The 24750-nt window shown below is 44.4% G+C and overlaps 2 protein-coding genes across 4 annotated transcripts in view; both read right to left on the bottom strand.

Moving 5' to 3' along the window:
• Window positions 1-2767: 2767 nt before the first annotated feature.
• On the bottom strand, window positions 2768-4593 carry LOC121575767 (LON peptidase N-terminal domain and RING finger protein C14F5.10c-like). Its single transcript, XM_045212330.1, has 3 exons — window positions 4524-4593; window positions 3730-4286; window positions 2768-2946 (listed from the first exon to the last, which is right to left on the bottom strand). The coding sequence occupies exons 2-3, from the start codon at window positions 4074-4076 to the stop codon at window positions 2871-2873; spliced, it is 423 nt and encodes a 140-aa protein (XP_045068265.1). The 5' UTR covers window positions 4077-4286; window positions 4524-4593; the 3' UTR covers window positions 2768-2870.
• A 5782-nt stretch (window positions 4594-10375) lies between these two features.
• The window catches only part of LOC121574698 (ubiquitin-conjugating enzyme E2 J2-like), an 18486-nt gene continuing 4111 nt past the window's right edge, over window positions 10376-24750 (bottom strand). For all 3 annotated transcript variants that reach the window (XM_045212325.1, XM_041887236.2, XM_045212326.1), the window contains exons 3-7: window positions 23817-23857; window positions 23479-23581; window positions 12921-13059; window positions 11332-11412; window positions 10376-11067 (exon numbers count right to left, since the gene is read on the bottom strand). In XM_045212325.1, the coding sequence (XP_045068260.1) occupies window positions 10777-11067; window positions 11332-11412; window positions 12921-13059; window positions 23479-23581; window positions 23817-23857 (655 nt within the window). In that variant the 3' untranslated portion in view covers window positions 10376-10776. The remainder of the gene's footprint in view (window positions 11068-11331; window positions 11413-12920; window positions 13060-23478; window positions 23582-23816; window positions 23858-24750) is intronic.

Raw genomic sequence — 24750 nt, 5'->3', positions numbered from 1 at the left:
TAACAGATGTGTTGTTTAGTAAAATCCCACGCATGCGCGATACATTCAAAAATACTTTTTCACCGTGGAAGGGAGATTCTTAGATCTCTCCCCAACCCCAAATAGACGGTTAACAGTCCTGCTGTACCTCCGTTTCCCCCTCATAGTCAAACAACATTTAACAGCGCTCACAAAACATAGAACCGAAATTCCACATACAAACATAATTTAAGAGGCTTTATTACCATCGCAGTGGACCTCTACGGTCACATGTTAGCATGCAGCATATTAGCATTTAGCCTTAGCATTTAGCCTTAGCCTGTATGCACCATGTAGCATAAAAACAATGCACCTGACATTGCGTCTTTAATTACTTTTTCCTTTGTCCTAACTTTAGGCTGCCGTGAGTTCTGGATGTTTTTATGTGAGCGGTCCCCCCCAAGCAGATATCCCGTCGGACAGAAGATGGGCAAGCAACCCCCACTAAATCTACAACCAAACTCCAGTCATGACTGACTGACTGACCTGTTACCCATAACGCCGTTACCAGGATTTTATGGCCCACCATGCGGTCGCCTCGTTTGTTCCGAGGGCTTTATCAAATCCTGCAATGTCCTAACTTGTATACATATCTTGGCCCCGATTGTTCTTGACTTACTATTCAAGCAACACATCTCTATAAACAATCCATAAGCTCTACCCACTTTTGCGCTGTTTTTAAATTTTTATAATGATTAGCCAGACCCCCAGTTATCAGCAATAACGCCACACGAGGCACGGTCGTATGGTACATTTCTCCAGTGTACAATCACATAGCATCCAAACTAACAACCTGTGAGGAAAACTCACCCTTTTCTGGCACTTCAGACAGAGTTAGCTTGGCGGCTGAATGAAACAGAGGAGAGATGCAGACCAGCCCCACGTTGGGCGCCATTTGTCGTATCGGGTGAATGGTGGCAATTATTGCTGATGAACAAAGGAGTCCGCTCATACTGAACTTGGATCATAAGGTTTATTCATATCACAAGCTTCAGCATAAGTGACAGATGTCATGACATCCGGAGAGCGACGCCTCAGAATGGCCGCTCTGCCCTTCTTCTTCGTTTAACCCCTACTTATAAACAATGCAAAAAGATGGGTGGCTCCCTCTTCTGGCCAATCACCAGTCTCCCCTGTCTACAACACACTTCCTGTCTGTTGTATGTGGCGTTACACTAAAACATTCCCTCTTGATACTAAAATTAACGTCCTCTCTGGTTCCACTTAAAACATTTAACAAAGGCATAATCCCAATACACGACACCCCCATAACTTACTACATTTGCACACACTGTATATATATTTTCTGTTGTATTTTTGACTTTATGTTTTGTTTTACCCCATATGTAACTCTGTGTTGTTGTTTTTATCGCACTGCTTTGCTTTATCTTGGCCAGGTCGCAGTTGTAAATGAGAACTTGTTCTCAACTGGCTTACCTGGTTAAATAAAGGTTAAATAAATAAAATAAAAAATAAACTGCTACGTTAATTATCCTAACCTGCTGCGTAAATTCTTCTAACCTGCTAGAAAAAGTCAATTCCGGTTATAGCTGTATCGAAGTGACGTGTTTTTAGGGAATCTCATATGCAAGAATGCATACAAGGTTCTCTGAAACGTGATTGTGACAGAGAGCGGTTTCAGTCCTGGACTGCACACACCAAAACCAAGGACAGCGGAACGTTTTGGGGTTGCTTTCTGTTTTCGGAAATAGTAGTGTAGACTGTGCAGTGTAACACCACCAACTATATTTGGCTTCCATAAACAGTTGGATATTGGACAGTTACTTTCCTAATGTAGTAACACCACCAACTACAACGACGCCAGGACAGCGGAGTCACTGACCACCTTCCTGAGACACTTGAAACCCTACCTCTTTAAGGAATACCTGGGATAGTATAATTTGTAAGTCGCTCTGGATAAGAGCGTCTGCTAAATTACGTAAATGTAAATGTAAACTATATTTGGCTTCCATAAACAGTTGGATATTGGACAGTTACATTCCTAATGTAGTGATAAAAATAAGCAATTTCACAACTCGAAGACAGAGTTCTTTTAAAGTAGATGTATTTATTTACCAATAAATAGAACTCCAGTATAAAAACATGCACTTCAAGCAGAAAAGCTAAATAAAACAAGTAAAATGAGGATAAACAAATACCATTTCTCTGACATGGGGGATTGGAAATGATGCAGACAATTACATTGATAGAAGCCACAATCTAGCTGCAATATTAAAGCTGATCTACCCCCTAAAATGTTGTAATAAAAACATTTAAAAAATACACTTCCCTTCTTGCAGTTATAAACCTTTTGTCAAATGATTAAAAATAAATTATAAACATTGTTCACAGTATATTGTATTGTAAACGGCACACATTGTGCAGGTCACAGTCTCTAACCTTCACCCCTCTATCCAGCTATCTATCCAGCTATCTATCCAGCTATCTATCCAGCTATATATCCAGCTATCTATCCATCCATCAATTCATAACTTCCTTTATCCTTCTTTCATCCTCATCCTCAATCCATTTAATATATTTTCATCCTCATCCTCAATCCATTTAATATATTCTTTCATCCTCATCCTCAATCCATTTAATATCTTTTCATCCTCAATCCTCAACCCTTTATTATTAGTATTATTATTTAACCCTTAGTTAACTGACAACACATATCCAAACTCAAGCAAACCTAAAGCATATGAATCCTTGTGATTGGTTCAACCTTGCTTGCTATGGAACATCCCCGGTCGGTCCTGTTTTGTGCATTAGCTTCATTACTCAGTGAGTCTCTCCTACTCTGAAATGATAGAAACCAGTCTTCTTTTCCCTCTGCTCTTCGTCTTCTTGGTTTACAGTACTTTGTGCTTCATCCTCCTCAGGAATTTCTGTAGTTTTAGCCTCAGGCCAGAGTGCCCTGATGGAGAGCTAGAGGACAGGAGAGGAGGGAGAAAGAAACAGAGCAGGCAGAGAGAGAGAGAGAGAGAGAGAGAGAGAGAGAGAGAGAGAGAGAGAGAGAGAGAGAGAGAGAGAGAGAGAGAGAGAGAGAGAGAGAGAGAGAGAGAGAGAGAGAGAGAGAGAGAGAGAGAGAGAGAGAGAGAGAGAGAGAGAGAGAGAGAGAGAGAGAGAGAGAGAGAGAGAGAGAGAGAGAGAGAGAGAGAGAGAATACATTTAGTCATTTAACGACGTCTAACCTAAGAAAGAAGCTGTACTAGCTGCATGATACGATCATAAATACGATCATCGTGAGGAAACCGTCACCTAAAGTAATATCGCAGTACAACAATACAACTGACGCAGAGAGAGATCAAGACAAATAGATATAGCCATACAGAAAGGGAGAGAAGCCGAGATAGAGAGAAAGAGAGATACGAGAGAGAGAGAGCGAGAGAAAGCAGGGAGCGCAGCAAAGAGAGAGAAAGAGAGAGTGATAGCAAAAGAGAGAGAAAGAGAGATACGAGAGAGAGAGAGCGAGAGAAAGCAGGGAGCGCAGCAAAATAGAGAGAAAGAGAGATACGAGAGAGAGAGAGCGAGAGAAAGCAGGGAGCGCAGCAAAAGAGAGAGAAAGAGAGATACGAGAGAGAGAGAGAGCGAGAGAAAGCAGGGAGCGCGGCAAAAGAGAGAGAAGAAAATAAGTGGAAAAAATCAGAGAGCAGAGGAAGGTTTGTAAATCAGTCTGTCCGTCCATCCACCTTCGCTTGGGGTACTCACCATTCATACTGTGTAGTGGTCTGTGTCTGTCTGTTAGCTCCCATCCACTCTTTCTCCTCTTCCTCCTCCTCCTCCTCCTCCTCTTCCTGTTGTCTGTCTAGTATCTGGTCCCAGATCTCAGTGTTAACCCACAGCGACCCCGACAGGGTGAGGATGGGCCCGGTGCAGGTGATCCAGCGGCACAGGGGGCAGCGTACTGTAAGCAGGCCGCTCTGGAGACTGGACATGGTCTGCAAGCACGGCCCACAGAATGTGTGCTTACAGTGGAGCATCCGAGGGATCTTCTCCATGCGAGAGTAGGGCTGGAGGCAGATGCAGCACTCCATGTCCTCGCTCGTCAGACCCATGGCTAGCTGGCTGGGGTGCGGATGGACGGATGGACGGCTGGAGCACAGAGGAACTCTGGACGGAGAGTCAGTATCTGGGCAGGAAGACGTGGGGTTTAAACGCTGGTCTGAGGTCAGTTTTCCCCTTGTGGTTTATTAAGGTCCTGGTTTGGATTTGATGAGGGTCAGCTGCTGATCCTAGATCTGTGCTTAGGAGCGTCGGTCAGGAAGCTGCAAAAGACATTATCATGTTAAATTAAAACACGTTCAAATTAGACTCGGTGACTTCATCACTGGCACTATGTTAACGTATCTAATATAAAAATATATCTTAAATCAACAGGCTGTCCGGTTTTTCTGAAAGATGTGAAGAAAAATATCCCACAGATTTCTAACATCCATAACTTTAAGATTTAGACAAACCTTTTCATTTTTATCATTATCAATAATAGGCAAGCTTTTACTTACAGGTTCTGGAAGATTCTCAGCACAGCGACTAACTATTCAACGACAAGACTTGGTGTGTGAGAGAGAAGCAATACTTGCAATACTGTCTGCCTGTGTGTGTGTGCTCTCGTTTTAAGCCTTGGGGGAGGAGACATAATTCAGTTATTTGAATCAAAGTGCAATCACTCACCTCCTCCACTCTCAGGTGAGTCAGGTAAGTTCCATGGAACGAGTAAAACCGTTCTAGGCGGTTTTTGTTTGTTTTTAGCAGACACTCTTATCCAGAGCATCTTACAGTTAGTGAGTGCATACAATCTTTTTTATTTTTCATACTGGCCCCCTGTGGAATTGAACCCACAACCCTGGCGTTGCAATGCTCTACCAACTGAGCTACGTCCCTACCGACCATTCCCTCCCCTACCCTGGGCCAATTGTGCGCCGCCCCATGGGTCTCCCGGTCGCGGCCGGCTACGACAGAGCCTGGATTCGAACCAGGATCTCTAGTGGCACAGCTAGCACTGCGATGCAGCGCCTTAGACCACTGCGCCACTCGGGCGGCTAGTAGGTCGCTTCAGGAGAATTGCCAGGGCCGTGTAGAGACATTTACAGAGCAGGTGTTCATGTCTAAAAAGGGCACATACACTGAGTGTACAAAACATTAAGAACATCCGCTCTTTCCATGACATAGACTGACCAGGTGAATCCAGGTGAAAGCTATGATACCTTATTGATGTCACTTGTTAAATCCACTTCAATCAGTGTAGATGAAGGGGATGAGACAGGTTAAATAAGGATTTTTAAGCCTTGAGACAATTGAGACATGGATTCTGTATGTGTTCCATTCAGAGGGTGAATGGGCAAGACAAAATATTTAAGTGCCTTTGAACAGGATATGGTAGTAGGTGCCAGGCGTACCGGTTTGTGTCAAGAACTGCAATGCAGCTGCTGGGTTTTTCACGCTCGACAGTTTCCCGTGTGTATGAAGAATGGTCCACCACCCAAAGGACATCCAGCAAACTTGACACAACTGTGGGAAGCATTGGAGGCAACATGGGCCAGCATCCCTGTGGAACGCTTTCGACACCTTGTAGAGTCCATGTCCCGACGAATTGAGGCTGTTCTGACGGCAAAAGGGGGTGCAACTTAATATTAGGAAGGTGTTCCTAATGTTTGGTATACTCAGTGTACGTCCAGTTTAAAATAGATACATCTTATTTGTAGGGGCATTTTCACTGGGGGGGGGGCGGTATTACTTGTAAACTCAGATCTTGTGGACTTATAGAACATTATCTGTGGTCTTGTAGACTCCTGTGCACGTGCCTGGTCATTGTAGTGATTATGTACAGAATCAGTTCAATGGAAGCAGTATATCTTCTAGATAAGAGAGTGGCACAGTTCATTGGAAGCATTATCGCTTCTAGATAAGAGTCAGTGGCACAGTTCATTGGAAGCAGTTTGTTGTTGTAAAGCCACCTGCAGACCGTCAACTTCAGTAGTATTTCTTGTAAACAACCACAGGTCAATGTCACACAACTTCAGTAGAAATCTTATAAACAACCACACTAACAAGTCAAATAGAAAACAGTCTCCCTGTTGAAACTTGTAATAAACCGGATTCATTTTTAATTGACCTGTGATTGCTCTACCTTTTGTTTACCTGGAAATTCCTACCACACACACCTGTCTGTTCACAATGTCAGCTACGCACGCACAACAGACGCACAACAGACGCACAACAGACGCACAACAGACGCACAACAGACGCACAACAGACGCACAACAGACACAAAGTAAAAAGACCCAGCAAACATTTGTTCTTTAAAATCGCCTGCCAAGCAGGGTAATTTATTAACGTGAATAAAACATACCATTTCACGAGATTATTAAGCATGGAATGTGGGTGTTGTAACTCACAAAAGAATGACTATCATTAAAAGGGCCAGAACAAGAGACCGAAAGAACTTTGTCAAAGTCTTCTGCTATTCTCTAACAGTTATTTATCTGCTTCCTGAAGTAATGAGTAAGCTACACACTAAAACAATGTATGCTAAATGACAGTAAATGATGAGTAATTCTGCCAGCCAGGGACAGAGCTACAGTGTGTTTTCACATTAACCAGCTCTAACATCAGCCCTGTTTGGTTAGACAGCGACTTTGTCCCAAATGGCACCCTATTCCCTATATAGTGCACTAGGACTCTGGTCAAAAGTAGTGCACTGTGTAGGGAATAGGGTACCAAATTGGGACGCAGCCAGGGACAACAGAGCTGCCTACTTCTCTAACAGACAGCCACCGCAAGGCTACAATTATCAAGAAAAATTAACAAAAAAAGGAGCAATAAAATATACATATTAATTACAGTCTATATATAGAGCCTATATAGACTAATGTCTCTTCATTAGGGTCTATATAGACTAATGTCTCTTCATTAGGGTCTATATAGACTAATGTCTCTTCATTAGGGTCTATATAGACTAATGTCTCTTCATTAGGGTCTATATAGACTAATGTCTCTTCATTAGGGTCTATATAGACTAATGTCTCTTCATTAGGGTCTATATAGACTAATGTCTCTTCATTAGGGTCTAAATAGACTGTTGTCACCTCATTAGGGTCTATATAGACTGTTGTCACCTCATTCGGGTCTATATAGACTGTTGTCACCTCATTAGGGTCTATATAGACTGTTGTGTTCTTGCTTAACTGGTCAGCTAAATCCATTGGATATTTAAACATATTGGTCTCTAAATCCCTGTCTCAGTTAGGGAGACTCACGGCGCTGGACTGAACTGCTGGACTGAACCGCTGGACTGAACCGCTGGACTGAACCGCTGGACTGAACCGCTGGACTGAACCGCTGGACTGAACCGCTGGACAGAACCGCTGGACTGAACCGCTGGACTGAACCGCTGGACTGAACCGCTGGACTGAACCGCTGGACTGAACCGCTGGACTGAACCGCTGGACTGAACCACTGGACTGAACCGCTGGACTGAACTGCTGGACTGAACCGCTGGACTGAACCGCTGGACTGAACTGCTGGACTGAACCACTGGACTGAACTGCTGGACTGAACTACTGGACTGAACTGCTTGGCTCATGGGTTGACTGACTGACAACAAACACTAGCCAAGACGAGTCTACTCATTTTACATTTACATTTTAGTCATTTAGCAGACGCTCTTATCCAGAGCGACTTACAGTTAAGTGAGTGCATACATTATTATTTTATATATATATATATATATTTTTTTTTCATACTGGCCCCCCCGTGGGAATCGAACCCACAACCCTGGCGTAGCAAACGCCATGCTCTACCAACTGAGCTACATCCCTGCCGGCCATTCCCTCCCCTACCCTGGACGACGCTGGGCCAATTGTGCGCCGCCCGATGGGTCTCCCGGTCGCGGCCGGCTACGACAGAGCCTGGATTCGAACCAGGATCTCTCGTGGCACAGCTAGCACTGCGATGCAGTACCTTAGACCACTGCGCCACATCACCTTCTGTCTGAAATGGCACGCTATTTCCTATAGACGGCACTAGCCGGGCCCTGGTCAAAAGTAGTATACTATATAAGGAATAGGGTGCCATTTCAGACACAACCTGTCTCTTTGTCATGGTTTAAAGACAGCCTAGTTCTGTCTTTGTCATGGTTTAAAGACAGCCTAGTTCTGTCTTCGTCATGGTTTAAAGATAGCCTAGTTCTGTCTTTGTCATGGTTTAAAGACAGCCTAGTTCTGTCTTTGTCATGGTTTAAAGACAGCCTAGTTCTGTCTTCGTCATGGTTTAAAGACAGCCTAGTTCTGTCTTCGTCATGGTTTAAAGACAGCCTAGTTCTGTCTTCGTCATGGTTTAAAGACAGCCTAGTTCTGTCTTCGTCATGGTTTAAAGACAGCCTAGTTCTGTCTTCGTCATGGTTTAAAGACATCCTAGTTCTGTCTTCGTCATGGTTTAAAGACAGCCCAGTTCTGTCTTTGTCATGGTTTAAAGACAGCCTAGTTCTGTCTTTGTCATGGTTTAAAGACAGCCTAGTGACCAATGCAATGACCCACAGCATGTACTGAAACGTACACAAACAAAACAGACATGAGTTCCACCAAACACAGGCAGTTTGACATGGTATTTTAAGACAGGGAATTTAGCAGTAAACTAGGAAGAATGCCTTGGAGTTCAGTGTTTTATTGAGTAGCTTAATTATACCACTACTATATATTCTCACAACGCTTCTCATTCACCAACCTGCCCAATATGTCTAGGTCTACTATGTCCATATTTATCAGTGTTGTAAAGACACGACAGACAGACAGACAGGCAGGCAGACAGAGACAGGCAGACAGACAGAGACAGGCAGACAGACAGAGACAGGCAGAGACAGGCAGACAGACAGAGACAGGCAGACAGAGACAGGCAGGCAGACAGAGACAGGCAGGCAGACAGAGACAGGCAGGCAGACAGAGACAGGCAGGCAGACAGAGACAGGCAGGCAGAGACAGGCAGGCAGACAGACACAGACAGGCAGAGACAGGCAGGCAGACAGAGACAGGCAGAGACAGGCAGGCAGACAGAGACAGGCAGACAGAGACAGGCAGAGACAGGCAGACAGAGACAGACAGGCAGACAGAGACAGAGACAGGCAGACAGAGACAGGCAGGCAGACAGAGACAGGCAGGCAGGCAGACAGAGACAGGCAGGCAGACAGAGACAGGCAGACAGAGACAGGCAGGCAGACAGAGACAGGCAGGCAGACAGAGACAGGCAGGCAGGCAGACAGAGACAGGCAGGCAGACAGAGACAGGCAGACAGAGACAGGCAGGCAGACAGAGACAGGCAGGCAGACAGACAGAGACAGGCAGACAGACAGAGACAGGCAGGCAGACAGAGACAGGCAGGCAGACAGAGACAGGCAGGCAGACAGAGACAGGCAGACAGAGACAGGCAGGCAGACAGACACAGACAGGCAGAGACAGGCAGGCAGACAGAGACAGGCAGAGACAGGCAGAGACAGGCAGGCAGACAGAGACAGGCAGACAGAGACAGGCAGACAGGCAGAGACAGGCAGAGACAGGCAGGCAGACAGAGACAGGCAGGCAGAGACAGGCAGACAGACAGAGACAGACAGGCAGACAGAGACAGGCAGACAGAGACAGGCAGAGACAGGCAGGCAGACAGAGACAGGCAGAGATAGAGAGACAGCAGACAGACAATCAGACAGATAGACAGACAGCATGTCCTAAGGGTTAGTGTCTCAGTTATTTGGGTCTTCCCATTTGTATGCAACACTTCCTGTGATTGAATGAATCATTACTTAAACTATCATATAAAAGCCCAGTGTATTTGTTAACCTACAACCCCTCCTTTCCAGCTAAGAGTGGAATAAAACCAGAGTTAGTCATTAACAGGAGAGAAACGTAAACATAACGAAACACAAAGCGAAACCGGTGTGTCAGGAATGTATGGGGGTTGGGCTAGACAAAAGGGTGAATGAAGCCTAGCAATGCTGTCGTGGATGTGTTCTGAAAAAGAAGACACTTGGAAAAGAGGCGTCAGCCATTTTGGAAAGGGCCCTGGGGGTTGAATACAACAGGTTCTGTTGTTATTGATGAGCCTAATTAAAAGGAAAACAAATGACATAAGAGTTTCAGTTGAACAACGGTTTGAGACTCAGAACAGCAGACTGTCTCTCAGAACACCTGGAGAGAGGATACCTTGGGGACGGAGTCTGTCCGTCTGTCTTACAGGTGACACAGAAGGGGAACACTTACCAAGCGAGTCTGAACCTTATCCTCGGGCAACACAGGGCTATCTATCCCCACCTGAAACCTCTATCATAAAACTGGGCCAGAACAGAAACGTGCTTCCAAATTCCACATGATTCTTTCCAGGGATATAATTGTTCTAGCACACAGAAGACACCCAGCAACAACACGGTGGATTCAGAGTAATTATGTGGAGAAGAACAATTCATTAAGCCGATGGTCAACATGGCCGCTAAAGCCACATGTCTATAAAATACAATGTTGCTTTTCACAGAGAATGACAAATCTACCATAACTTCAATGTCTATGCTCCCCTACACAACCCGTGAGCCAGGCACTTCTACCTGGTATTGGGTCATAAGCACTGAGCGCACAAGAGTGGATCAACAACCATTTCAACAACCAACCCCGTTCCATTCATCCCCCCCCCCACATGTTTAAATGGTATAATAGTCCTGTAATGTGGTCCTGGCCCGAGGGTCAATTGTCCCCTCCTCTCCTCTCCTCTCCTCTCCTCTCACTCCTGGGCGATGCTCCGCAGCACATACTTCACCGTGTAGGCAAACGCAGCGAACCCCACAATCACAAACAGGTTGGCCAAGGCCCCGCCCAGCAGTCCGTGATTACGATTGGCCTGCTGCAGGCCGGGGGCGGGCATAGCAGGGCCCAAGGGGGCATGGCCTCCGTTGAGGGCGGGGATTCCGTAGTTGCCGTGTTGAAGGTCGCCGTCGGGAACCACGTCTGGGAGGGGGAGGGGCTGGGGGCGGGCGCTCAACTCCTCCTGGGCCTTCCGCTTCTGCTTGATCTCCTGGAGAGAGGGAGGGAGCGATGAGAGAGAGGGAAGGAGAGATCAGAGAGAGGGAGGGAAGAGAGAGGGATGGAGAAAGAGAAATGGAGGGTGAGAGAAGGGATGGAGGGAGGAATAGGAGAGGAGAGTAAGGGTAAGAGAGGGGGAGGAGAAGGATGGAAGTCAGTCAGTAGATGAAATAAGGCTCTGGTCAAGGTTACGCTGCTCACTAGTTTGTTTTGACATAGTATCTGTGTTTAGTCAATTGTTTCAATTCAGACTCACATCGACTGCATCAGGAAACAGTTCACAGAACACCTTGTCCTTCAGGTTGAAAGCCAAGCTCTGGGCCGACAGCTGTCTTTTCTGGACGAAATAAAACAACAAAACAAGAAATAAATAAATAACCAAAGAAGCAACAATCATTCAGAAAATAAGGCAAAAAATACCAATATGCAGTCATTCATCCTAACTATTATAAGAATAACATTACATTCACATTACAACCTGATAAAATGGCAATAAAAATGCTTATAAACAGGACTCTAAAAAATAAAAATAAAAATAATGTGTGCACTCACTGGATAAGAGCGTCTGCTAAATGACTAAAATGTAAAAATGTAAAGACCGTGACCTTAGACTGGGGCGATGGTTCAACTCCCAAAAGGACAACATCTCAGGTCTGTCCAGAGATGTTCAATTGGGTTCAAGTCCGGGCTTGTCCCGTGTGCTTAGGGTCGTAGTCCTGTTGGAAGGTGAACCTTCGCCCCAGTCTGAGCTCCTGAGCGTGTTGGAGCAGGTTTTCATCAAGGATCTCTCTGTACTTTGCTCCGTTCATCTTTCCCTCGATCCTGACTAGTCTCCCAGTCCCTGCCGCTGAAAAACATCCCCAAAACATGATGATGCTGCCACCACCATGCTTCACCGTAAGGATGGTGCCAGGTTTCCTCCAGATGTGACACTTGGCATTAAGGCCAAAGAATTCAATCTTGGTTTCATTAGACCAGATAATCTTGTTTCTCATGGTCTGAGAGTCCTTTAGGTGTCTTTTGGTAAACTCCAAGCGGGCTGTCATGTGCCTTTTACTGAGGAGTGGCTTCCATCTTGCCATTCTACCATAAAGACCTGATTGGTGGAGTGCTGCAGAGATGGTTGGCCTTCTGGAAGGTTCTCCCATCTCCACAGAGGAACTCTGGAGTTCTGTTCGAGTGATTTCTCAGTTTGGCCGGGCGGCCAGCTCTAGGAAGAGTCTTGGTGGTTTCAAACTTCTTCCATTTTAGAATGATGGAGGCCACTGTGTTCTTGGGGACCTTCAATGCTGCAGAAATGTTTTGGTACCCTTCCCCAGATCTGTGCCTCGACACAATCCTGTCTCGGAGCTCTACGGACAATTCCTTCGACCTCATGGCTTGGTTTATACTCTGACATGTACTGCCAACTGTGGGACCTTATATAGACAGGTGTGTGGCTTTCCAAATCATGTCCAATCAATTGAATTTACCACAGGTGGACTCCAATCAAGTTGTAGAAACATCTCAAGGATGATCAATGGAAACAGGATGCACCTTCAGCTCAATTCTGAGTCTCATACCAAAGGGTCTGAATACTTATGTAAATAAGGTATTTCTGTTTTAGTTTTTTTTACATTTGCAAAAATGTTTAAAAACCTGCTTTCGCTTTGTCATTATGGGGTATTGTGTGTAGATTGATTAGGATTTTTATTTATTTCATACATTTTAGAATAAGGCTGTAATGTACCAAATGATAGAAAAAGTCGAGGGTTCTGAATACTTTCCGAATGCACTGTATGTTCCAATGGGGTTGGAGAGGATGAAGTAAGTAATATTAATATGAAGTAAGTAATATGAACTCACGGTGTAGTCGGAGGTCTCGATACTACCCAGGGTAGGGCCTTTCTCCACCATGAAGCTGAGCAGACCCGTCAGGATGGTGGAGACGGACCAGGCTGGGTTCCACGTGTCTGGGTGGAAATCAGTGATGGATAAACATAACCTGGGGGAAGAGATACACCGCGACACACTCAGTCACCAGGGAGAAGAGATACAAGTGACACACTCAGTCAGGAGGGGAAGAGATACACCGTGACACACTCAGTCAGGAGGGGAAGAGATAGACCGTGACACACTCAGTCAGGAGGGGAAGAGATAGACCGTGACACACTCAGTCAGGAGGGGAAGAGATACACCGTCCTTGACACAATCACTGAGGGGAAGAGATACACCATGACACACAGGAGGGGAAGAGATACACCATGACACACAGGAGGGGAAGAGATACACTGTGACACTCAGTCAGGAGGGGAAGAGATACACTGTGACACTCAGTCAGGAGGGGAAGAGATACACCATGACACACAGGAGGGGAAGAGATACACTGTGACACTCAGGGGGGGAAGAGATACACTGTGACACTCAGGGGGGGAAGAGATACACTGTGACACTCAGGGGGGGAAGAGATACACCGACACACACTCAGGAAAAGACAGCAGGAAATGGATGAAATGATTTAACAGAACAGAACACAGTTCCATAGTTCAAACCCTGAGACTAAAAGACATCCATTTAGGATATGTACTGAAGATCCATTGTGTTGTTTCAAGTTTTAATGTCACGTGCACAAGTACAGTGAAATGCCTTTCTTGCAAACACAAAACCCAACAATGCAATAATCAACGTAGCACTAAAAACAACAAGGTAGAACAAAAACACGAGACATAAAAATAAGACATAAGAAGAACACGAGAAAGTAAGTAGGACACACACTATATATACAGCAGTATGTGGACACCCCTTCATATTAGTGGATTCTAATAGAGATACACTATATATACAGCAGTATGTGGACACCCCTTCATATTAGTGGATTCTAATAGAGATCCACTATATATACAGCAGTATGTGGACACCCCTTCATATTAGTGGATTCTAATAGAGACACTATACAGTTGAAGTCGGAAGTTTACATACACCTTAGCCAAATACATTTAAACTCAGTTTTTCACAATTCCTGACATTTAATCCTAGTAAAAATTCCCTGTTTTAGGTCAGTTAGGATCACCACTTTATTTTAAGAATGTGAAATGTCAGAATAATAGTAGAGAGAATGATTTATTTCAGCTTTTATTTCTTTCATCACATTCCCAGTGGGTCAGAAGTTTACATACACTCAATTAGTATTTGGTAGCATTGCCTTTAAATTGTTTAACTTGGGTCAATGTTTCGGGTAGCCTTCCACAAGCTTCCCACAATAAGTTGGGTGAATTTTGGCCCATTCCTCCTGACAGAGCTGGTGTAACGGAGTCAGGTTTGTAGGCCTCCTTGCTCACACACGTTTTTTTCAGTTCTGCCCACACATTTTCTATAGGATTGAGGTCAGGGCTTTGTAATGGCCACTCCAATACCTTGACTTTGTTGTCCTTAAGCCATTTTGCCACAACTTTGGAAGTATGCTTGGGGTCATTGTCCATTTGGAAGACCCATTTGCGACCAAGCTTTAACTTCCTTACTGATGTCTTGAGATGTTGCTTCAATATATGATGGACACCCCTTCATATTAGTGGATTCTAATAGAGGTACACTATATATACAGCAGTATGTGGACACCCCTTCATATTAGTGGATTCTAATAGAGGTACACTATATATACAGCAGTATGTGGACACCCCTTCATATTAGTGGATTCTAATAGAGATGCACTATATATACAGCAGTATGTGGACACCCCTTCATATTAGTGGATTCTAATAGAGATGCACTATATATACAGCAGTATGTGGACACCCCTTCATATTAGTGGATTCTAATAGAGATGCACTATATATACAGCAGTATGTGGACACCCCTTCATATTAGTGGATTCTAATAGAGATACACTATATATACAGCAGTATGTGGACACCCCTTCATATTAGTCGATTCTAATAGAGATGCACTATATATACAGCAGTATGTGGACACCCCTTCATATTAGTCGATTCTAATAGAGGTACACTATATATACAGCAGTATGGGGACACCCCTTCATATTAGTGGATTCTAATAGAGATACACTATATATACAGCAGTATGTGGACACTCCTTCATATTAGTGGATTCTAATAGAGATACACTATATATACAGCAGTATGTGGACACCCCTTCATATTAGTGGATTCTAATAGAGATACACTATATATACAGCAGTATGTGGACACCCCTTCATATTAGTGGATTCTAATAGAGATACACTATATATACAGCAGTATGTGGACACCCCTTCATATTAGTGGATTCTAATAGAGGTACACTATATATACAGCAGTATGGGGACACCCCTTCATATTAGTGGATTCTAATAGAGGTACACTATATATACAGCAGTATGTGGACACCACTTCAAATTAGTGGATTCTATTTCAGCCACACCCGTTGCTGACAGGTGTATAAAATCGAGCACACAGCCATGCAATCTCCATAGACAGACATTGGCAGTAGAATGGCCTTACTGAAGAGCTCAGTGACTTTCAACGTGGCACCGTCATAGGTTGCCACCAAGTCAGTTCGTCAAATTTCTGCCCTGCTAGAGCTGTCCCGGTCAACTGTAAGTGCTGTTATTGTGAAGTGGAAACATCTAGGAGCAACAATGGCTCAGCCGCGAAGTGGTAGGATACACAAGCTCACAGAACGGGACCCCCGAGTGCTGAAACGCGTAGCGCGAAACAATCGTCTGTCCTCGGTTGCAACACTCACTACCGAGTTCCAAACTGCCTCTGGAAGCAACATCTGCACACTAACTGTTTGTCGGGAGCTTCATGAAATTGGTTTCCATGGCCTAGCAGCCGCACACAAGCCTAAGATCACCATGCGCAATGCCAATTGTTGGCTGGAGTGGTGTAAAGCTCGCCGCCATTGGACTCTGGAGCAGTGGAAACGCGTTCTCTGGAGTGATGAATCACGCTTCACCATCTGGCAGTCCGACGGACGAATCTGGGATTGGGTGGAGGAGGAATAATGGTCTGGGGCTGTTTTTCATGGTTCGGGCTAGGCCCCTTAGTTCCAGTGAAGGGAAATCTTAAAGCTACAGCATACAATGACATTCTAGACAATTCTGTGCTTCCAACTTTGTGGCAACAGTTGAGGGAAGGGCCTTTCCTGTTTCAGCATGTCAATTCCCCCGTGCACAAAGCAAGGTCCATACAGAAATGGTTTGTCGAGATCAGTGTGGAGGCAGTTGACTGGCCTGCACAGAGCCCTGACCTCAACCCCATCTAACATTCCTTTGGGATTAATTGGAACACCTACTGCGAGCCAGGCCTAATTGCCGAACATCAGTGCCCGACCTCACTAATGCTCGTGGCTGAATGGAAGGAAGCAAGTCCCTACAGCAATGTTCCAACATCTAGTGAAAAGCCTTCCCAGAAGAGTGGAGGCTGTTATAGCAGCAAAGGGGGGACCGACTCCATATTAATGCCCATGATTTTGGAATGAGATGTTCGACGAGCAGGTGTCCACATACTTTTGGTCATGTACAGTCGTGGTGAAAAGTTTTGAGAATGACACAAATATTAATTTTCACAACGTCTGCTGCTTCAGTTTTCATGTAAGGCAATGATCTACCTCAGTGGAACATCCTATTACTGTAATATAAGGCAATGATCTACCTCAGTGGAACATCCTATTACTGTAATATAAGACAATGATCTACCTCAGTGGAATGTCCTACTACCGTAATGTAAGGCAATGCCCAGAGAGTGTACATTCACTAGAAGCTCATACACTGACACAAATACAGTTGAAGTCGGAAGTTTACATACACTTAGTTTGGAGTCATTACAACTTTCTTGTTAACAAACTATAGTTTTGGCAAGTCGGTTAGGACATCTACAGTCGTGGTGAAAGGTTTTGAGAATGACACAAATACTAATTTTCACAAAGTCTGCTGCCTCAGTTTTGATGATGGCAATTTGCATATACTCCAGAATGTCATGAAGAGTGATCAGATGAATTGCAATTAATTACAAAGTCCCTCTTTGTCATGAAAATGAACTTAATCCCCAAAAAACTTTTCCACTGGATTTCAGCCCTGCCACAAAAGGACCAGCTGACATCATGTCAGTGATTCTCTTGTTAACACAGGCGAGAGTGTTGACGAGGACAAGGCTGGAGATTCCTCTGTCATGCTGATTGAGTTAGAATAACAAACTGGAAGCTTTAAAAGGAGGGTGGTGCTTGAAATCATTGTTCTTCCACTGTTAACCATGGTTACCTGCAAGGAAACACGTGCCGTCATCCTTGCTTTGCACAAAAAGGGCTTCACAGGCAAGGATATTGCTGCTAGTAAGATTGCACCTAAATCAACCATTTATCGGATCATCAAGAACTTCAAGGAGAAAGGTTCAATTGTTGTGAAGAAGGCGTCAGGGCGCCCAAGAAAGTCCAGCAAGCGCCAGGACCATCTCCTAAAGTTGATTCAGCTGCGGGATCGGGGCACCACCAGTGCAGAGCTTGCTCAGGAATGGCAGCAGGCAGGTGTGAGTGCATCTGCATGCACAGTGAGGCGAAGACTTTTGGAGGATGGCCTGGTGTCAAGAAGAGCAGCGAGGAAGCCACTTCTCTCCAGGAAAAACATCAGGGACAGACGGATATTCTGCAAAAGGTACAGGGATTGGACTGCTGAGGACTGGGGTAGTCATTTTCTCTGATGAATCCCCTTTCCGATTGTTTGGGGCATCCGGAAAACACCTTGTCCAGAGAAGACAATGTGAGCGCTACCATCAGTCCTGTGTCATGCCAACAGTAAAGCATCCTGAGACCATTCATGTGTGGGGTTGCTTCTCAGCCAAGGGAGTGGGCTCACTCATAATTTTGCCTAAGAACACAGCCATGAATAAAGAATGGTACCAACACATCCTCAGAGAGCAACTTCTCCCAACCATCCAAGAACAGTTTGGTGACGAACAATGCCTTTTCCAGCATGATGGAGCACCTTGCCATAAGGCAAACGTGATAACTAAGTGGCTCGGGGAACAAAACATCGACATTTTTGGTCCATGGCCAGGAAACTCCCCAGACCTTAATGCCATTGAGAACTTGTGGTCAATCCTCAAGAGGCGGGTGGACAAACAAAAACCCACAAATTCTGACAAACTCCAAGCATTGATTATGCAAGAATGGGTTGCCATCAGTCAGGATGTGGCCCAGAAGTTGACAGCATGCCAGGGTGGATTGCAGACGTCTTGAAAAAGAAGGGTCAACACTGCAAATATTGACTCTTTGCATGAACTTAAAGTAATTGTCAATAAAAGGCCCCCCTTGGGCCAGTAGGTAGATACAGTTGAAGTCGGAAGTTTACATACACTTAGGTTGGAGTCATTAAAACTCGTTTTTCAACCACTCCACAAATGTCTTGTTAACAAACTATAGTTTTGGCAAGTCGGTTAGGACATCTACTTTGTGCATGACAAGTAATTTTTCCAACAATTGTTTACAGACAGATTATTTAACTTAGAATTCACTGTATCACAATTCCAGTGGGTCAGAAGTTTACATACACTAAGTTGACTGTGCCTTTAAACAGCTTGGAAAATTACAGAAAATGATGTCATGGCTTTAGAAGCTTCTGATAGGCTAATTGACCTCATTTGAGTCAACTGGATGTGTACCTGTGGATGTATTTCAAGGCCTACCTTCAAACTCAGTGCCTCTTTGCTTGACATCATGGGAAAATCAAAAGAAATCAGCCAAGACCTCAGTCTGGTTCATCCTTGGGAGCAATTTCCAAACGCCTGAAGGTACCACGTTCATCTGTACAAACAATAGTACACAAGTATAAACACCATGGGACCACGCCGTCATACCGCTCAGGAAGGAGACGCGTTCTGTCTCCTAGAGATGAACGTACTTTGGTGCGAAAAGTGCAAAACAATCCCAGAACAACAGCAAAGGACCTTGTGAAGATGCTGGAGGAAACAGGTACAAAAGTATCTATAGCCACAGTAAAACGAGTCCTATATCAACATAACCTGAAAGGCCGCTCAGCAAGGAAGAAGCCACTGCTCCAAAACCGCCATAAAAAAGCCAGACTACGGTTTGCAACTGCACATTGGGACAAAGATCGTACTTTTTGGAGAAATGTCCTCTGGTCTGATGAAACAAAAATAGAGCTGTTTGGCCATAATGACCATCGTTATGTTTGGAGGAAAAGGAGGGTGGCTTGCAAGCCGAAGAACACCATCCCAACCGTGAAGCACGGGGGTGGCAGCATCATGCAGCGGGGGTGCTTTGCTGCAGGAGGGACTGGTGCACTTCACAAAATAGATGTCATCATGAGGAAGGAAAACTATGTGGATATATTGAAGCCACATCTCAAGACATCAGTCAGGAAGTTAAGCTTGGTCGCAAATGGGTCTTCCAAATGGACAATGACCCCAAGCATACTTCCAAAGTTGTGGCAAAATGGCTTAAGGACAACAAAGTCAAGGTACTGGAGTGGCCATCACAAAGCACTGACCTCAATCCTATAGAAAAGTTGTGGGCAGAACTGAAAATGCATGTGTGAGCAAGGAGGCCTACAAACCTGACTCAGTTACACCAGCTCTGTCAGGAGGAATGGGCCAAAATTCACCCAACTTATTGTGGGAAGCTTGTGGAAGGCTACCCGAAACGTTTGACCCAAGTTAAACAATTTAAAGGCAATGCTACCAAATACTAATTGAGTGTATGTAAACTTCTGACCAACTGGGAATGTGATGAAAGAAATAAAAGCTGAAATAAATCATTCTCTCAACTATTATTCTGACATTTCACATTGTTAAAATAAAGTGGTGATCCTAACTGACCTAAAACAGGGAATTTTTACAAGGATTAAATGTCAGGAATTGTGAAAACTGAGTTTAAATGTATTTGGCTAAGGTGTATGTAAACTTCAGACTTCAACTGTATGTATAGGGGTCAGGTGACTATATACAGGGTCAGTTCTATACCATATCAACAATGTCCAGGGATACTGGAGTGATGGAGGTAGATATGTATAGGGGTCAGGTGACTATATACAGGGTCAGTTCCAATACCATATTAACAATGTGCAGGGATACTGGAGTGATGGAGGTAGATATGTATAGGGGTCAGGTGACTATATACAGGGTCAGTTCTATACCATATCAACAATGTGCAGGGATACTGGGGTGATGGAGGTAGATATGTATAGGGGTCAGGTGACTATATACAGGGTCAGTTCCAATACCATATTAACAATGTGCAGGGATACTGGAGTGATGGAGGTAGATATGCATAGGGGTCAGGTGACTATATACAGGGTCAGTTCCAATACCATATTAACAATGTGCAGGGATACTGGAGCGATAGAGGTAGATATGTATAGGGGTCAGGTGACTATATACAGGGTCAGTTCCAATACCATATTAACAATGTGCAGGGATACTGGAGTGATGGAGGTAGATATGTATAGGGGTCAGGTGACTATATACAGGGTCAGTTCTATACCATATTAACAATGTGCAGGGATACTGGAGTGATAGAGGTAGATATGTATAGGGGTCAGGTGACTATATACAGGGTCAGTTCCAGCCTTGAGTTATTCTGTTTCAGCCTGAATTCAAAATTGATTCAATATATTGTTTTTCTCACCCATCTACACATAATATTGACAACGTGAAAACATGATTTTAGAAATTTTCGCAAATGTACCTATGTATTCACACTCCTGAGTTAAAACTTTGTAGAAGCACCTTTTTTATGGCGATTACAGCTTTGAGTCGTCTTGGGTATGTCTGTATCAGCTCTGCACATCTGGATTTGGGGATTTTCTCCCATACTTCCTTGCAGATTTTCTCAAGCTCTCCCAAGTTTGATCGGGAGCAGCGGTCAACAGCAACCTTGAAGTATTTCCACAGATTTTCAATGGGATTCAAGTATGGGTTTTGGCTGGGCCACTCAAGGACTTTCACATTCTTGCTCTGAAGCCATTCCAGTGATGCTTTGGAAGTATGCTTGGGGTCATTGTCCTGTTGGAATGTAAATCCTTGCCCCAGTCTAAGGTCATTTGCACTCTGAAGCAGGTTCTCATCAAGGATTTGCCTGTATTTGGCTCCATTCATTGTTCCCTCTATCCTTACCAGTCTCCCAGTCCCTGCTGCTGAAAAGCATCCCCATAACTGATGCTGCCACCACCATGCTTCACAGTAGGGATGGTGTTAGACAGGTGATGAGCTGTGCCTGGTTTTCTCCAGACATAGCGATTTGCATTCAGGCCAAATAGTTAAATTTTTGTTTCATCAGACCACAGAATATTTTTGCCTTACATGCCTTTTTGTAAACTCCAGGCGTGCGGAGGACTCAAATTTCCCCCTTGTGTGGCCGAAATGCCACCTAAAAAAATCCATGACTTGCGGCCAAAGTGTCCGTTGTGCCGTTGGGCTGAATATAATCATTATAATACCCTTCCACCGGCTGCCAACCGCCCTGCTCCAAAGCACCTCGCACTCACAAGGCGCTCTCAGAAATCTTAATTCTTATTAGCCAACGTCCCGTCACGTGATTCGGTCCTTTTTCACAGGCATCGCAGCTCCGAAGTGCAAACGGACACGTCGGGGATGCAACGGCACGCGTCCCTATTGAATTCCGAGGCGATGTTAGAACTGTCCGCATTTACTTTTCGTCAGGCAACAAAAAAGAAAACAAAAAAGTAACGAACAGAAAAAGCAAAATGTCAATTTACTCTACTGCTCTGTTCTAGGCCAGCCGCAGCTTAACTAGGTATTTATTTGCAGCACTTGACCACATGACTGGACAATAATCAAGATAAGACAAAACTAGAGCCTGCAGGACTTGCTTTGTGGAGTGTGGTGTCAAAAAAGCAGAGTATCTCTTTATTACGGACGGACCTCTCCCCATCTTTAAAGCCATTGAATCTATATGTTTTGACCATGACAGTTTACAATCTAAGGTAACACCAAGTAATTTAGTCTCCTCAACTTGTTCAACAGCCACACCATTCATTAACAGATTCAGCTGAGGTCTAGAACTTTGGGGAATGATTTGTACCAAATACAATGCTCTTAGTTTTAGAGATGTTCAGGACCAGTTTAGTACTAGCCAGACATGCCTCAATTACGTTTATGGTTAAATATACTGAACAAAAAACATAAAATGCAACATGCAACAATTTCAAAGATTTTACTGAGCTACAGTTCATATAAGGAAATCAGTCAATTGAAATAAATTAATTAGGCCCTAATCTATGGATTTCACATGACTGGGAATACAGATATGCATATGATGGTCACAGATACCTTTAAAAGAAAGGTAGGGTCTTGGATCAGAGAACCAGCCAGTATCTGGTGTGACGACCATTTGAATCGTGCAGCAGCGACACATCTCCTTCTCACACAGAGTTGATCAAGCTGTTGATTGTGGCCTGTGGAATGTTGTCCCACTCCTCTTCAATGGCTGTGTTTAGTTGCTGGATATTGGAGGGAACTGGAACACGCCGTCGTACACGTCGGCTCCAGAGCATCAGCTTCAGCTGGTGAAGGAGACGTGTTGATGGAAGTTGGGCATCGCGTGTCTTAATGATGAGGAATAAAAAAATCGCCGGCAACCAGAAAGGCAGCCCCATGGATGCACGTTTTCCTGCTTCTTTATAGCCCCGTAACAGCTCATTAAGCACCATCTTGTTATTGTTATTGTCCCGAGGTGGAATGTCTACAGCAGTCACGATAACAGCTGGAAACTCCCTCAGGAGGTGGAAGGGTCGGCATCTGACCATCAGTTATTCCGAGACGGGTGAACAATGGGTTGATACTCCCACTGCACTCGACTCAGCACACCAGTTGTTGTTGATGAAAAGGGAAACCACTTCCCCTCTCGACTTCCACTGTCCTGTCCGCTCGGTCAACGGAGAATCCATCGAGTTGCATAGCCATTGGGGGTCTCTTGTCCGAAAACCATGTTTCAGAAAAGCAGAGAATATTGCAGTTACGAGAGTCCCGTTGGTAGCAAATCCAAAGTCGCAGGTCATCCATCTTATTATCAAGTGAATAGAATAGAATGGAGGGAAGAGGAGGCTGGTTCTCCCTTCGCCTTAAACGAGCCAGGACTCCCCCTCTCTTGCCTCTGTAATGCCGGCATTTCCACTTGGATACCCCGAAAATTGGGGAATTACATAACGAGCCAAGGGCAGATCAGTCAAAGTTGAAAGTGAAGTAAGTAACTGCCGATCTGACGTTTAAAAGTTATTGTCGGTTATAAATTATAGCGGATACATTTCATGACAAAAATGTACAAATAAAACACCAAAAGAATCATAAAAAAAGCTATGGCACTCGCAAAACAGTGGCCATACAGTACGGCGCCATCTTCGTAGTATCTTCTAGTACTGTACGTTCACATGCGTTCAGGGTCATTTGATTCTTACCTCGTGTTACACTTAAATCTCCCGTTTGGTGTGATCATGTAGATGCTGGGTGGCTTAAAGGGGAACTCCCGAGGGAATATTAGTTTGCCATGATAATATCCCCCTGTGGAACAAAGAATCAAGACATTCAATCAATTAACGGACAATCTAGTATATAAAAACAATATTGTCGAAAATGAATCCGTAATTCTGAAAATCTAAGCAAATCAAAAAGGAACATTCTGAACAATTTAGTCAGACACAGAATTAAAAAGGTCAATATCACACCAGTTAGTATGAGAGCATTTAAAGTAATATTATTCAGAGAACTGTACTTTACATGAAGTGCATTTATTTACCTTCGTATGGGGTCTTCTCAGGACCTCGAACAACATAGTGCCTGGAGAGAGATGGAAGTAAAAGCACTTCATGGAAAACACAATGAGAGACCACTTGGTCTACACAACCATGGTCTACTATTCATTCACACTATAAAGATCCTGTTAATTCAAGACATTTCTCCGAAGAGACCTCGGGTGCATCTCAATAGTCTAGTGAAGTGGCTTCCTCGCATCTCCTCTCCTTCATTTACACTGACTCAGAAGAACTGGGACAGGTAAAAGTACATTCACAGCATGCAATCACCATCCTCCAGTTTTCACCTATCTTCTGTTTTCAGATCAGTGCAGGAGACAAGGTGAGGATTGAGGAAGCCACTCATCACTCAAGGGCCTGTATTCAAAAAACATCTCAGAGTAGGAGTGCTGATAATGGATCATAATTAACAAGATAACATGGACAGGAGGACCTGATCCTAGATCAGCACTCCTACTATGAGACCCAATCAATATGTGTGCACATGAGAGACAGAGAGAGAGAGAGAGAGAGAGACAGAGAGAGAGAGACAGAGAGAGAGAGAGAGAGAGACAGAGAGAGAGAGAGAGAGACAGAGAGAGAGAGACAGAGAGAGAGAGACAGAGAGAGACAGAGAGAGACAGAGAGAGAGAGAGAGACAGAGAGAGAGACAGAGAGAGAGAGAGAGACAGAGAGAGAGACAGAGAGAGAGACAGAGAGAGAGAGAGAGACAGAGAGAGAGACAGAGAGAGAGAGAGAGAGAGAGACAGAGAGAGACAGAGAGAGAGAGAGAGAGACAGAGAGAGAGACAGAGAGAGAGACAGAGAGAGAGACAGAGAGAGAGAGAGAGAGAGAGAGACAGAGAGAGACAGAGAGAGAGAGCGAGAGAGACAGAGAGAGAGAGAGAGAGAGAGAGAGAGAGACAGAGAGAGACAGAGA

The sequence above is a fragment of the Coregonus clupeaformis genome, unplaced genomic scaffold, assembly GCF_020615455.1.
Source record: "Coregonus clupeaformis isolate EN_2021a unplaced genomic scaffold, ASM2061545v1 scaf0006, whole genome shotgun sequence".
Classification (NCBI taxonomy): Eukaryota; Metazoa; Chordata; class Actinopteri; order Salmoniformes; family Salmonidae; genus Coregonus; species Coregonus clupeaformis.
Note: the sequence above shows the minus strand (reverse complement) of the source record. Positions and strands in the feature narration are given on the sequence as shown.